General features: G+C 37.3%; 1 protein-coding gene across 1 annotated transcript in view; it reads right to left on the bottom strand.

The window, feature by feature from the left end:
- ADAM10 (ADAM metallopeptidase domain 10) overlaps nucleotides 1-16,371 on the bottom strand; it is a 142,054-nt gene that overhangs the window by 42,632 nt on the left and 83,051 nt on the right. The window contains exons 5-6 of the mRNA XM_043471836.1: nucleotides 12,214-12,314; nucleotides 1,706-1,855 (exon numbers count right to left, since the gene is read on the bottom strand). Of these exons, the coding sequence (XP_043327771.1) occupies nucleotides 1,706-1,855; nucleotides 12,214-12,314 (251 nt within the window). The remainder of the gene's footprint in view (nucleotides 1-1,705; nucleotides 1,856-12,213; nucleotides 12,315-16,371) is intronic.

The raw sequence follows: 16,371 nt of genomic DNA, 5'->3' as shown, positions 1-16,371 counted from the left end.
TCTTTTTCACTGAGGTATAATCAACAAATTAAATGTAAGATATTTAAAGTGTATATCATGACAATTTGCCAAACATACACACTGGGAAAGGATCCCTCCCATCAAGTTAATTAACACATTGAAGTCATTCTCTTTGATATCTCCAAATACGACACTACTGGCTATGCATTTAATTTGAAACTTTTCTTATTCCTTGGTTGATTCTACTTTATCTCCTACCTCTTTTAACTATTACATTTTAGCCCATAATTTCTCTTCAATCTATTCACTATAAAGAGATTTTATCTCCCAGTTCCTTCCCTTTATATTTTATTCTCTCCTTTTCATTCTCTTTCCTTGTTTTAACTATCTCTTAAACCCTTAAATTCCATGCAGAAAGCTCAAGGCTAACCTCTCCCATGCTCCAATTTTGTATTTTCAATACCCTAAAGGGACAATCATATACATGGGTTTTTAAAACATGTCTAAAAGTAAGTTCATTACCACCAACAAAACAAGTTCACCATTTGTACTAATGACACCTCCACCATCTCAGTCTCAAATCCTTGGACTCAAAATGCATTCATCAAACTCAATGGATACCTTCAAAATGAAGGATATTTTGAAGAGTATCTCCAAAAAATTTATACTTTAATAAGGGTTTTTCCAGTAGAGTGAGAGTTGGACTATAATGAAAGCTGAGCACTGAAGAATTGATGCTTCTGAAACGTGGTGTTGGAGAAGACTCTTGAGAGTCCCTTGGACTGCAAGGAGATCCAACCAGTCCATCCTAAAGGAAATCAGTCCTGAATGTTCATTGGAAGGACTGATGTTGAAGCTGAAACTCCAATACTTTGGCCACCTGATAAGAAGAGCTGAGTCATTTGAAAAGACCCTGATGCTGGGAAAGATTGAGGGCAGGAGGAGAAGGGGATGACAGAGGATGAGATGGTTGGATGGCATCACCAACTCAATGGATATGGGTTTGGGTAAACTCCGGGTGTTGGTGATGGACAGGGAGGCCTGGCGTGCTGCGGTTCATGGGGTCGCAGAGAGTCAGACATGACTGAGTGACTGAATTGAACTAAACTGAAGGGTTGAAAAGATACAAATGCAGATAATAGTGTAACTTATAGAGTGGGCTTCTCTGGTGGCTCAGACAGTAAAGAATCTGTCTGCAATGTGGGAGGACCTGGGTTCTATCCCTGGGTGGGGAAGATCCCCCCAAGGAGGGCAAGGCAACCCTCTCCAGTATACTTGCCTGGAGAATCCCCACAGACAGAGCAGCCTGGCGGGCTGCAGTCCATGAGGTCACAAAAAGGCAGACACAACTGAGCAACGAAGCACAGAGCACACAGAGTGTTAAGTATAATGAGAATACAGACTAGAAATTAAATACGCTCACTAGGATTCTTCTACCTTTCTCTCCTTTAAGACCACAAATGATAATCTGACCCTCTTTTCAAAGCTAAGCTCCAGTGCCATCATCTTCTTCATGAAATCATTTTCTTAAATCTCTCTTTTGAACGACACTAAAATATCCTAACTGGTCTTTCAGTTATTTAAGTTCTTATCTTACATATTTTATCACATCACAACTGAAAATACATACTCATCACTCTTCCAAAATGAGATATGCACTAACTTTAACTTTTAGAGGAAAATACAGGTATAATGAAACAATATGAGAATATCAAAACTAAAGTAGTAGCAAAATTATAGATACCTGGGCGATCACAGCTTCTCGTGTCCCGTAATATTTAAAGAACAGATGATCAGTCTGAATATAAAGCTGACAGGTATTTTTTTCAGCTACAGTTGTACGTTTTTTCCTCAGGAGTTTTGGACCATTAATAGCATGTTCTTCTTGAGGTGTCTATATGTCAAAAGAGTTATTTCTGATCATTAGCATGTTTCACTATCATAATTTATATAATTAATGATATACATTTTAAACAACTTCATTTTCTACTTTATTATGTAAGACCATAGGTTATTTCCTCACACTGTTAAAAATTCCTAAACACCACTTCCAGTCTCATAACATTCTACTGTATAGATGATTTATTTATTCAAACAATTCTTTAACTTTGAAACATTTTCAAAACATACCATTTAATATGCAATCATGTGTGTGTGTATATAAAGCAAGTCTTACAGTAGTCTATAACACTTTGATATCTTCCTCTACCAATCTATCACCCAGCGGTGTCAAATTTAGCATCTAAGTACTTAGGGCATCTACCCACATTACCTCTAGTCCATCACATTAGCCCAAGCCACCATCACTTACTACCTACAGTACTGCAATAAGAGTGATGGGAATCCGTCTCTATCCATGGCTGACCTTCAATCTGATCTTCATACTGCAATCTTTTCAAAATATGATTTTGAAAATATTACCCATCTGCATTTGTATTTCAATGACTTCCTATCACTCTAAGAATAAAATCATAAACCCTTTATAAGCACCACCTAGTCAACACTACAGACTCTGTTTACCTGTCCAGTTTTGTCCCATTCCACATTACTTCACAGAGAAACCTTACAACACTACCCAACTCTAGCTCTCTCTGCTACAGCTAAACAGAGCTTCTTTCCAATCCTGCAACACATCATCTGTATCCCATCACAGTATTTTGCACATGGTGATGCTGCCTTCCCTGATCTAGATAACTTCTTTCTTCAGACTTAGCAAAGGTTAGTTAAATCACCCATTTTACACCTCACAGAACCATGGACCCATGTCCATCACAGTTAATCATGTGGTTATTTATTTTCTGTCCCCAGTCCACCACCATTACTTCAACCACTAGCATATGAGTTCTGGAAAGAAGAAACTATCTCTGTGTTTGCTTCTTACTATACTGCTAGCTGCAACATACACTTAACAGGCAAATGGTAGACACTCTAAGTATTTGTTTAAAGAAGTAACACTGTTATTGAATCTAAAGATTTAAATATTTGCTGACATCTAAAAGCACCATGTTAAGTGAACTATAATGACAGTAATAGAGAGTTTAACTTAAATTTTAAGCCACGATTCCAAATTTACACTCACATTTTATAATTTCCTTCTCCCTTGACAACTCCATGTGTGTTCTCTTAGTTACTGTCTTCACTGTACTTTTACCTATTTTCACTCAGTACATCATTCTAGGATGGCAGTTATTGTTTCAGCACATTCCACTGTCTTCTGGTTTCAACTGTTTCCAATGAGAAATGAGCTGTCATTTTTACTGCTGCTTCTTTGAAGGTGACTGGACTTTTTAACTGGTTGTTTTTAAGAGTATATCTTTTGGTCTTTAGACTTTTCTAATACTGTGTAAACTATAATTTTCTTCATGAAAGATTTTTCCTGCACTAATAACAGGGTTTACTAAATTTGTTGTTTGATATTCTCTGCCATATGTGGAAAATTCTCAGCCACTATCTGTCTCTATTTCACTCTCATTTTTTCTCCTTCTGAGATATCAATTACATACTTTAAAACTTTCTGATGTATCACTATGTCTCTTAAACTCATTTCTGTATTTTCTACCCATTTGTTTCTAAGCGGTTTATTTTTTTCTTATGACATACTATCCAGGTCTAAGTTCATCAAATTCTTAGTTTCTGTTATTATATTTTTCAGTTCTAGAATTTCCATTAGGTTCTTCAGTTCACTTCCAATTTTCTGCTGAAATTTTTAATTTTGTCTTTATGTACTTGAACATACTATAAAGTCTGTATCTAAGTCTGATCATTTCATTATTCAGATACCTTTAGGTTGTTAACATGTCTGACACCTCATCTATACATTTTTGAGGGTATACATCTGTCATTTATCTTTCTTTTTAAATTTCTATTTCTTATTTTTTGGTCGTGCCATACCATGAGGCATGAGCAATCTTTGACCAGGGATCAACACCTTCCTCCCTGCAGTGTCTTAACCACTGGACCACCAAGAGAAACCCTGTCATTTAATCTTGAATGACTAATGTTTGGTAAATAATTTTTTCCCTCTCATTCTTCTACCATGTTGTCTCATTTGTTAATATGCTGATTATTTTGAACTGAGTGCTGGACAATGTACATGGAAAATCATAGACATAATCTGAGGCTTCAAGTAATGATATCTTTCTCAAGATCTATTAATATTTTCACTTTCGGCAAGCAATGAGGCTAGGTGCATTAGTAATCCTCCATTACCTTAATTCAGTCAGAGATTAAGAAGATGTGGTGAAAAACTCTAATCCCTTTGAGGGAAGGTAGAACACTTTCTGATTCACTTTTACTTCTAGAGAGCAGCCCTTCTTTCATTCACAATCTCAACATGAAGTCCCTAAACAGTACTTTTATCTTTAGCCTCAAGAACCTACTCAGGAACTGGAAGATATAGCTAGAGAAAAGGTAGCCTGAAGTGTCAGGGTCACTTTCCTAAGAGTCCTTTTTCTCCCCCTAAGATCTGGCCCACACTTCTTCAAAGTCCTGTTATTTCTCTAATGCCTTGAAATAAACAAACACATATGTAGATACATATATAAATAAACATAAACACATTTTTTTAAATATTCAAATTTTGAGATCAGGTTGGTTTCTATTAGTTGTTCTAAGCAGGAGGACTACTTCTCTATTTTTGAAAACAATTCTTTGTCAATGTCATGTATTGTTAACATTGACTCAGAGTTCATAACTGTCTTCACTGTAAGGTGTCCTTCACTCTTAATTTTCATATAGTGAAATATACCAATTTTTCAGTAGTCAACGATTTCATGCCTTATTAAAGAGTTTCCCTATCTCAAAATACAAAATATTTTTTAATATCTTCTTTTGTCAAGTGTCTTTCCAAATGCCTTTGCCCATTTTTTAATTGAGGTTTGTGTATTTCTTTTTGAGTTCTTGGGCTTCCCCTGTTGCTCAGATGGTAAAGAATCCGCCTGCAATGCAAGAGACCTGGGTTCGATCCCTGGGTTGGGAAGATCCCCTGGAGAAGGGAAAGGCTACCCACTCCAGTATTCTGGCCTAAAGAATTTCATGGACTGAATAGTCCATGTGGTCGCAAAGAATCGGACATGACATTCACTTTGACTTTAAGAGTTCTTATTATATTCTGGAGAGGCCTTCTGTTAGATATACATACTGTTGACATTTTGCTCACAGTCAGTGGCTTCTTTTTACATTTTCTTAACTCTATCTTTTGAGAAGTTATTAATTTAACAAAGTCAAACTTGCGATTTTGGGCGGGGAGGGGGGTGGGGGGGGGCTATTTTTGTATCCTAAGAAAATGTTTTCTATTCCAAAGGCACAAAATTTCTACGTTTTAATCTAGAAGTTTATGTTATAGCTTTATGCAGATTTATCATCAATTTTGTATATGGTGTAATGGTATAAACAAGCTTCCCAGGTGGCTCAGTGGGTAAAGAATCCACCCGCAATGCAGGAGACGTAGGCAGATACGAGTTCAATTCCCGGGTTGGTAAGATCTCCTGAAGGAGGGCACAGCAACCCACTCCAGTATTCTTGCCTGGAGAATCCCATGGACAGGGGAGCCTGGTGGCCTACAGTCCACAGGGTCACAAAGAGTCAGACACGACTGAAGCGACTGAGCACACAGCCCATAACAGTGTAAGTTGAGGTTCTTTTTTTTTTTTTACAGTACTATTTGTCAGACCTTCTCTGATAGCTCAGTAGGTGAAGAATCCACCTGCAATGAAGGAGATAACCGATTTGATTCATGGGTCCGGAAGATCTGCTGGAGAAGGGAAAGGCTACCCACTCTAGTATTATTGGGCTTCCTTTGTTGCCCAGTTGGTAAAAAAATCCGCCTGCAATGAAGGAGACCTGGGTTTGACCCCTGGGTTGGCAAGATCCCCTGGAGAACGGAAAGAATACCCACTCCAGTATTCTTGCGTGGAGATTTTCATGGACTGTATAGTCCATGGGATTGCAAAGAGTCGAATACAACTGAGTGACTTTCACTTTTACTTTCATTTGTCAGACCATTCTTCTGTCCTTTAAATTACTTTGGGACTTTTGTGAAATTTAACAGACCATATGGATATGGACTCTATTTTGTTCCATAACCTGTAATAAATCTATCCTGAGGTCAGGATGATACCATCTTGATGACTGCAGCTTTATAGTTAAGTCTCAAATTCAGGTAGTATAAGTCCTCTGGCTTTTGTTCTTTCTTGAAAATTGTTTAGGCTGTGGGTCCTTTATATTTCCACATAACTTTGAAAATCTATTCGTTGATTACTAGCTAAATCCTCACTAGGGGATTATACCTGATTCTTTCATTATAATCACTCTTCTCTTCTCTTTGTTATCAGTAATTTTTGAATATATTAGTAATAGTTGCTTTAAAGTCCTTGTATGCTAATGCCTGTAATTTCCAGTCTGTTTCTGTCTGGTTGTATTTTTTGTCCTGATCATGGATCATATATTTCAACTTCTTGAGCTTCTTGTCATCCAGCAATGTTTTCTAAACGTCTTACATTCTGAATGTTATATCACTGAGTATCTACATTCAGTGTCCTTTTTTAACAAGCACTATTGAGCTTAGTTATAATCAGCTCAATTCAGTTCAGTCTCTCAGTTGTGTCTGACGCTGTGCAACCCCATAGACTGCAGCAACCCAGGTCTCCCTGTCCATCACCAACTCCCGGAGTTTACTCAAACTCATGTCCACTGAGTCCGTGGTGCCATCCAACCATATCATCCTCTGTCGTCCCCTTCTCCTTCCATCTTCAACCTTTGCCAGCATCAGGGTCTTCTCCAATGAGTTAATTCTTTGCATCAGGTAGCCAAAGTATTGGAGTTTCAGCTTCAACATCAGTCTTTCTGATGAACACCCAGGACTGATTTCCTCTATGATTGACTGGTTGGATATACTTGCAATCCAAGGGACTCTTCAAGATTCTTCTCTAACACCTCAGTCCAAAAGCATCAATTCTTTGGCACTCAGCGTTCTTTATAGTCCAACTCTCACATCCAAACATGACTACTGGAAAAACCATAGCTTTGGCTACACAGACCTTTGTTGGCAAAGTAATGTCTCTGCTTTTAAATATGCTCTCTACGGTGGTCACAGCTTTGCTTCCAAAGAGTAAGAGTCTTTTAATTTCATGGGTGCAGTCACCATCTGCAGTGATTTTGGAGCCCAAAAAATAAAGTCGTTCACTGTTTCCATTGTTTCCCCATCTATTTGCCATGAAGTGATGGGACCGATTGCCATGATCTTACTTTTCTGAATGTTGAGTTTTAAGCCAACTTTTTCACTCTCCTCTTTCACTTTCATCAAGAGGCTCTTTAGTTTTTCTTCACTTTCTGCCATAAGGTTGGTGTCATCTGCATATCTGAGGTTATTGATATTTCTCTTGATTCTAGCTTGTGCTTCATCCAGCCCAGCATTTCTCATGATGTACTCTGCATATAAGTTAAATAAGCACGGTGACAACATACAGCCTTGATGTATTCCTTTCCCAATTTGGAACCAGTCTGTTGTTCCATGTCCAGTTCTAACTGTTGCTTCTTGACCTGCATACAGATTTCTCAAGAGGCAGATCAGGTGGTCTTGGATTCCCATCTCTTTCAGAATTTTCCACAGTTTGTGGTGATCCACACAGTCAAAGGCTTTGGCATAGTCAATAAAGCAGAAATAGATGTTTTTCTGGAACTCTCTTGCTTTTTCGATGATCCAGCAGATGTTGGCAATTTGATCTCTGGTTCCTCTGCCTTTTCTAAAACCAGCTTGAACATCTGGAAGTTCATGCTTCATGTACTGCTGAAGTCTGGCTTGGAGAATTTTGAGCATTACTTTACTATCCTGTGAGATGAATGATTTGTGCGGTAGTTTGAACATTCTGTGGCATTGCCTTTCTTAGGGACTGGAAAGAAAACTGACCTTTTCCAGCCCTGTGGCCACTGCTGAGTTTTCCAGATTTGTTGGCATATTGAGTGCAGCACTTTCACAGCATCATCTTTTAGGATTTAAAATAGCTCAACTGGAATTCCATCACCTCCACTAGCTTCGTTTGTAGTGATGCTTCCTAAGGCCCACTTGACTTCACATTCCAGGATGTCTGGCTCTAGGTGAGTGGTCACACCTTCGTGATTATCTGGGTCATGAAGATCTTTTTTGTACAGTTCTTCTGTGTATTCTTGCCACCTCTTGTTAATATCTTCTGCTTCTGTTAGATCCATACCATTTCTGTCCTTTATTGAGCCCATCTTTGCATGAAATGTTCCCTTGGTATCTCTAACTTTCTTGAAGAGAAAGTTAGTCTTTCCCATTCTATTATTTTCCTCTGTTTCTTTACACTGATCACTTAGGAAGGCTTTCTCATCTCTCCTTGCTATTCTTTGGAACTCTACATTCAAATGGGTTTATCTTTCCTTTTCTCCTTTGCTTTCCACTTCTCTTCTTTTCACAGCTATTTGTAAGGCCTCCTCAGACAGCTATTTTGCTTTTATACATGTCTTTTTCTTGGGGATGGTCTTGCTCCCTGTCTCTAGTACAATGTCATGAACCTCCATCCATAGTTCTTCAGGCACTCTGTCTATCAGATCTAACCCCTTGAATCTATATCTCACTCCCACTGAATAATCATAAGGGATTTGATTTAGGTCATACCTGAATGGTCTAGTGGTTTTCCCTCCTTTCTTCAATGTAAGTCTGAATTTGGCAATAAGGAGTTCATGCTCTGAGCCACAGTCAGCTCCTGGTCTAGTTTTTGCTGACTGTATAGAGCTTCTCCATCTTTGGCTGCAAAGAATATAATCAGTCTGATTTTGGTATTGACCATCTGGTGATGTCCATGTGTAGAGTCTTCTCTTGTGTTCTTGGAAGAGGGTATTTGCTATGACCAGTGCGTTCTCTTAGCAAAACTCTTTATTAGCCTTTGCCCTGCTTCATTCTGTACTCCAAGGCCAAATTTGCCTGTTACTTCAGGTGTTGCTTGCCTTCCTACTTTTGCACTCCAGTCCCCTATAATGAAAAGGACATCTTTTTTGGGTGTTAGTTCTACAAGGTCTTGTACATCTTCATAGAACCGTTTGGCTTCTTCAGCATTACTGGTCATGGCACAGACTTGGATTACCGTGATATTGAATGGTTTGCCTTAGAAATGAACAGAGATCATTCTGTCATTTTTGAGATTTCATCCAAGTACTGCATTTCAGACTCTTTTGTTGACTATGATGGCTACTCCATTTCTTCGAAGAGATTCTTGCCCCCAGTAGTAGATATGATGGTCATCTGAGTTAAATTCACCCACTCCAGTCCATTTGAATTCGCTGATTCCTAAAATGTCTACGTTTACTTTTGCCATCTCCTGTTTGACCATTTCCAATTTGCCTTGATTCATGGACCTAACATTCCGGGTTCCTATGCAATATTGCTCTTTACAGCACTGGAGTTTGCGTCTATCACCAGTCACATCCACAAATGGGTGTTGTTTTTGCTTTGGGTCTGTCTCTTCATTTTTTCTGGAGTTATTTCTCCACTGATCTCCAGTAACATATTGGGCACCTAACAATCTGGGGAGTTCATCTTTCAGGGTCCTATCTTTTTGCCTTTTCACACTGTTCATGGGGTTCTCAAGGCAAGAATACTGAAATGGTTTGCCATTCCCTTCTCCAGTGAGAAGATAGGCAGCTAATTTACTTGAAAAGCACTTTGATCTTTCTGAAGCTTGGTTTTTCAGCTTAGTTAGAACAGGTCTGGAGTAGTCCTTTAGACTAGGGTGAGATTAGCCTATTCCAAGGGTGGGCTGGGACCTCTACCAAGTACAATTTTTGATAGTTATTTAGTTCATAGATTTCTCAGTAGTTTTTCTTTCTCGGGTAGTTTTCTCATAGAATCTCACCCTGTGTGTGCATAGGCTGGAATCCAGCTAAGATTCAAGATGACCACTGTGCAGATATCTACAGCTTTTTGTCAGCCTAGCTCACTCCTTCTCCCAGGTACTATGTCCATAAATCCAGATTCGTCAGCCTTTCTGAACCTTAACCTATCTCTTCAATTCTGCAAGAGTGCTATGCATTTCATACTCTTCTTGAAGTGCCCTTCATTGTGCCATTCCTGAAATTTTGCCTCCAGTCAAAAAGTCATAGAAATCAGAGATATTTATTTCTCCTCTCTCAGGGATGTCAATCCTGCATTGCCTGTTGGCCAATATTTGAAAATAATTGGGACTTTTTTTTTTTGTTTTTGTTTTTCCAGTTGTTTTTTGCAGAATGGCTAGTTGGATGCCAGTTACTTTAGCATAGCTGGAAAGGGAAATTTCCACCTACTGTTCTACTAAGAGTTTCAAAGTTTTTGTTTTAGACATGTGGTACTTACCGAGTTTTGTTTTAAATATTATATGAGGTAAAGATACAACTTCATTTTTTCTCCAAATGGATAAATATTTTTGGGGGGCTCCATTTGTTCAACAGTCTCTATTTTTCCTTTGAGAGTTTATCTCTACCACATAACAAAGTTTCATATCTGTATGGATCTGTTCCTGAGCAATTAATTTTACCCCTCTGGTCAATCTGTTCATCCCTATGCTAACTAAAAGTACTCTCTCAGTTACTTTAGTAAGTTTTAATATCTTCCAGGGTAAATCTTTTTCTTGTTCACTATCTTTAGATGGGACTTATTTCTTCTTAGCCTTCACTTTTTCTTGAAACATTTTAAATCCATCAAGTGCTATGAATAATCATGTTGTAATTGACATGGAATTGCATTGAATCAAGAAATCAATATGAGGAAAATTAATATTTTTCTATTAGGTATCAGTTCCATTAATACAGTATATCTCTCTATAATAAAATCAGTCACCTGTAACATTTCTTATAAAGTTTTACAATTTTCCTTATATAGGTCTTTCTTTGTTACATTTACTCTTTGATACATGATATTCTTGACACTATTTTTAATGATGTCCACTCTTGCATTACATTTTTGGTGGTCTACTGCTGATATAAAAAATATATATAACCTTCTTTTGTATATTAATGTTATATCTAGCCACTGATAAACTCTATTATACCTAGCAATCTATAGTTTCATCCTGTCTATCCACATTGCCAACACCTATACAAGTGACTATCATTTCTCAACTGAATAATTGCAACAGCTTCTAATTAATCTCCAAGTCTCTAGTTTTTCACCCCTAGCCTGAAGCTAAGAATTCTTTACTGGTACTGCTATCTCTCTGGCCTTGTATTCACTGTTCCTTCTCTTTCCATCTCTTCATGGTCAATCTAACTTTTGCTTATTCTTTTAGTTTCTGATTATTGTCCTCAAACACTTTCGAGGCTAGGTTAACTAGTCTTTTTGTGGGTAGAATACCACCCACACGCATTAACTCTTAACTTAATTCTCAATTTCTTACTACCTTCAATTTTTCTGTGTCTTCAATTAAACCATAAACTTTCTGAGGATAAGCCTTCATCTTAATTTCCACATATTCCCAGAAGCTGCCACAGATATTCCAGTATATGGGAGATCAATAGAAAATTGTTCAGTGAATATAAGAATAAAATCTCACTTAGACTTGAAAGACCCATTTGAAATGGTATAATCTTATGCCATTTTGCAGATTAAGAAACATACAAATTTGCATTTGTGACTCAAGAAATGTTAATCTACCCTACTACTTTTAGAAAGGATGTTCAAAATACATGATAAATGTTTTTACTATAAAAACAAAACTTTAAAAATTTTAAACTCATGTTTTAAATAACTACAAAACTATCACCTATAAATAAAATAAAAAAAGAATCAAAGGTCAATAGTCAACAGCAGAAAAACTTACAATTCAAATGTTAAAAGCACTGTGATTTTTATTAGGGTAACTAACCATCTGAGTTTGCTTAGACACATGATTTCCAATGGTAAAATGAAGATGTCCCAAGCAAACCTGGGGAAGTTGGTCACTCTAATTTTCATACTAATACAAACACTGACATTTATACGAAACACATGTTCAGATTGAATACTTTTAATTTTATGATAAATCATGTTAAAGAGAATATTTTGGACATGTTATGATTTGGGGGTCAAGCAGACTGTATTCAAATCTCAGGATCGTATTTTTTTATTATAAGCAAGTTATTTGGCCTCTTTGAGAATTAAGAAATATAAGTATTTCCTGACAATAGTATAAATATTTTATAAATCCTAGAACATACATCTTAAATGCAGAACCACACACAACTTCACTTTCATTTCTTAAACACAAACTTGTATTAAAATCTTACCTGTGTTACTTCTTCTACACCAGTCATCTGGTACTTCCTCATCCTTTCAAACACTGAATGATCTGCACAACCACCCTGTGGACCATATTTATGGGGATACTCTAAAACACAAAGAAGAAATGCTATTACTGTCACATGTTAAGATAGTACCAATTATCTTATAAACAAAAATGTATGTGTCATAATTCATGAAAGCCATAAATGCTTATTGAGCACCAATGGGAAAGGCATTATGCTAGGTATTCTAATTTTAAAATATGACAAGTAAGGACTTCCCTGGTGGTCCACTGGTTAAGAATCCATGCTCCCAACGCAGGAGGTCCGGGTTCGATTCCTGGTCAGGGAATTAGAACCCACAACTAAGAGTTCACATGCTGCAACCAAAGATCCCACATGACACAACTAAAACCTGGCATAGCCAAATAAATAAGTAAATTTCCTTTTTTAAAAAGTTTGGCAGGTTCCAAAGTTCTCCTTCAACATCACGGGTCTCTAGGTTTTTTTCATATGACTGATTTGTGAGTTCTAAAAAAGACCAATAATCGTTCTTTATTCTGGGTTTAAATTTCCAAATGTTGCCCACTTCAGACATATAGAGCATTTTAAGACTGCAATTTACTTCATTTTGTAATTTATAACTTTCCCTTCAAGCACATTAAATCTCCTATTCTGTGAATATATAAAACTACTTCAATCTGAACTAGTTAGGCTAATATAATATTTATTTGTTTGAATTCCTTCAATGAATACCAACTAGCCTTAAAGGAAAGTAATCTAGAAACATGCTACATGGCGTGGTAAAAACAGATTGAGTTTAAACTTCTTCAATGTATAATTCAAGTGAATGCTTTACAAAGCAATAACTATTTTATTATCATTTGTTTTCCTTTTCTAATTAAACAGTGATTAATTTTGCTTTAACTGAATTGTTTCTATTTACAGATAGCTGTTCAATTTAGTGTAGTCATTTAAAAGTTTATTTCACTCTCTCAGTTCACATACTTCTCCCTTGTTAAGGTTTGCCTTAGTTCATGAACATATTTTATAACTCTATCTAGTAGCCATAATTAAGAGAACTGTCAAAATAAAATACCAAGACATGGGTGAGAGGGGAAGCACTAAAACATCTATAAGTAGCTATAGTTATAATATACAGAATTATAATTAAAAAACACTTTCCTAAGTAAATCTAGAACCTAAAGTGGACACTAGTGACCTATTCCATCAGAAATACTAATTAAATATTACAATATAAATCTAAACTGGCTGGTAGGAGGCAGAGGTTATGCCTACCCAACCTACCTACACTGACACAGTAGCTCTGATTTAAACTTTAGTTTTTACCAGAAGTCAAGACTGCAACAGCTGTAAAATTCCAACCAATAAATGTGGAAGAAATGAGAGACTTAAAAATTTACCATTTTATAACTCCATTTGCATAAGCTGATATGGGCAAGGACCACCCCCTCCCAGGTGGCACCAGTGGTAAAGAATCTGGCTGCTAATACAGGAGATGAAGGAGACCTGGGTTTGACCCCTGGGTCAGGAAGATCCCCTGGAGGAAGGCATGGCAACCCACTCCGTATTCTTGCCCAGGAAGTGCCAGGGACAGAGGAGCCTGGCAGGCTACAGTCCATGGGGTTGCAAAGAGTTGGACACGACTGAGCAACTTGGCATTAAGGGGTACCAAAGCCATTAGGTCAAAATGTACCATAACAGGATATTCAAAGTTCCTGAAAGTATCACCCCATAGGTGGTGGTTTAATCATTAAGTTGTGTCTGACTCTTCTTGTGACCCTATGGACTGTAGCCCACCAGGCTCCTCCGTCCCTGGGATTTCCCAGACAAGAATACTGGAGTGGGTAGCCATTTCTTTTTCAAGGGGACCTTCCCAACCCAGGGATCGAACCTGTGTCTCCTGCACCGCAGGCGAATCTGAATGGCTGGAAATAGACAAACTGAGAACGGCAAGGGTAAAATTGGCACCAACTAAAGCAGCCTAGATTCCTGAGTCACTTCTTGAAAAAAAGCTGACCGATGATGAATATTCACATTAAACTGTTACAGTAGTGAGAAATGGGGTTTCAGTGCCTTTTGTCGTTTAATTTGGGACTATCTGGTACTGCAGGCAGCATCACCTTATACACAGTAAAAAGTTTTGTTAAGGAGAATAGAAAAACTCATTCTATATCTGAGCTGCACTGGAATTTAGCAGTTTTCCTGTCACAGTCAATATCAAAATAATTTTGGCCCAGCATATCAGCAAATGTTTAGCAGTATTAGTATTTACCACTATTTCCTGCATATTTTCATCTTAAACTAGTTTTCATTTATCCCAAGATACAACTTTTGCCCCCCAAAAAATCAGTCATATGGTTAAGTCGAAGACTGATACCTACATAGACTCTACAAGAGTCAGATTAAACATTTTGCATGTCTAGAGAAATAAGTGCTATTATCATTTTTCAAACAGTTTTTTAAGAGAATTTACTAAATCAAGATTTTCAGTTTTAGAAACCAAAAAGCTGTGGTTCATTAGGAATCTAGTTATAAGTCCCCCACAAAACAAGTATGTCAAAACAACATTTTTTGTTTTCATATATAATTCAGTTTAACTAACACTTCAAAATAAAGTGAAATCAGTTGATATGCCTGATCTTATTCAAATTTAAGAAATGCCAAATATCATAATCATGACAGATATTAGGATTTACCTTTCATTCAAAGCATACCATAAAAGGTATTTTGAATCTCCTCCTACACAGGCATAAAAGAGCTGCTACAAAGTACTTCTAGAAGAGAAAATTTCCTCGCCAACACATAAACAAATTATATGTGTATAGCATTTAACTAAACATCTTACAAAACTGAGGAATGGAACAAAAATATCCCTATCTTAAACAACTGCAACATCATTTTTAATGCAATGATAAGGGAAGTCAACAAACAATATATATGTCTGATTTATATACAGTCAGCATTCCCTATTATATAGTATCCCAATAAACTATATCTTCCAGATATTAATAATGTTGAATACTAAGCACATTGGCACTCTGTATCATCAATATACTGGTACTGATGCTAGGCATGTGACCATTAGGATTAAGGTAATCAAGTAACTACTGGGTATCTCATCTACTTGATAAAATACATAGTTGATTTATATATGCAAACATATACATATATATACACATGTATGTATTTGTGACATCGTAAATACAGGTGATTAATATTAGAGTCAATCTCTTCCCTACCACTCCTCCACATGATCAGAAGTCAGGCAAGTACTGGTATAATACCATACCATCAATAAGCTAATATCAGCAGGAGTTGACAGGAAGCCAGCAGAACAACCATCCATATAGCAGGCTACTACTCCCCAGTAAAAAGGTAGCCTGGATTCTAAAGTAAGATTGCCCTGCCCCTATCTCATTCCTAATAGGCTGCATTTGGCTGGAATCAAGGGAGTCCTTAATGTTCCACAAAATCACTTCCTCTGGTCCATCATGACAGGGGTCAAGAGAATCATTCTGCAGCACTCTTCACCTCTATCAGCAGGATTCCAGCAAATACCAAGGGAAACCCCAGAACTCTTCCTGTTCATAGGAAGACATTCCCCTGACCCCCACTTCCTTAAACACTCACAACTATCTACCATTTTCTGCCTTGGGCCCATTAGCACTATTTTCATTGGGGTTCAGCTTGTATGGTCATGAGACTATACCACCAAATACTTCAATTTACTATAAGTTTTTGCAGCCTCCAAATCACTACTTCCCTCTATTATCTTATTTTTAGCTCCTAATTCACCATCACTCTCTCAGACACCACTCCATCATAATTCCTAGTGATTTCAACATTCAGGTTGATGACCCTTAAATACACTCATACTACCTTTTCTCCAATGGTCTTCTCCTAGCTCAGTTTCTCACTTACATGGTCATACTTTTGAACCTGTCAACACTAATTACTGAAACCCCTTCTTAATCTCAATTTCCTCATCCTACTTTCTTTCCACCACTCCTCTTTTCAGAACACTCCCCCTTAGACTCCAGCAATCCTTCAACATCTTGAAAACCCTTCAATCCACCAATGCTACTACCCTGTCCACTACTGGATATTCTCTTTCTCTTTATTCAGCTTAAATCCCAGAGT

Source organism: Cervus canadensis, chromosome 6 (genome assembly GCF_019320065.1).
Source record: "Cervus canadensis isolate Bull #8, Minnesota chromosome 6, ASM1932006v1, whole genome shotgun sequence".
Classification (NCBI taxonomy): domain Eukaryota; kingdom Metazoa; phylum Chordata; class Mammalia; order Artiodactyla; family Cervidae; genus Cervus; species Cervus canadensis.
Note: the sequence above shows the minus strand (reverse complement) of the source record. Positions and strands in the feature narration are given on the sequence as shown.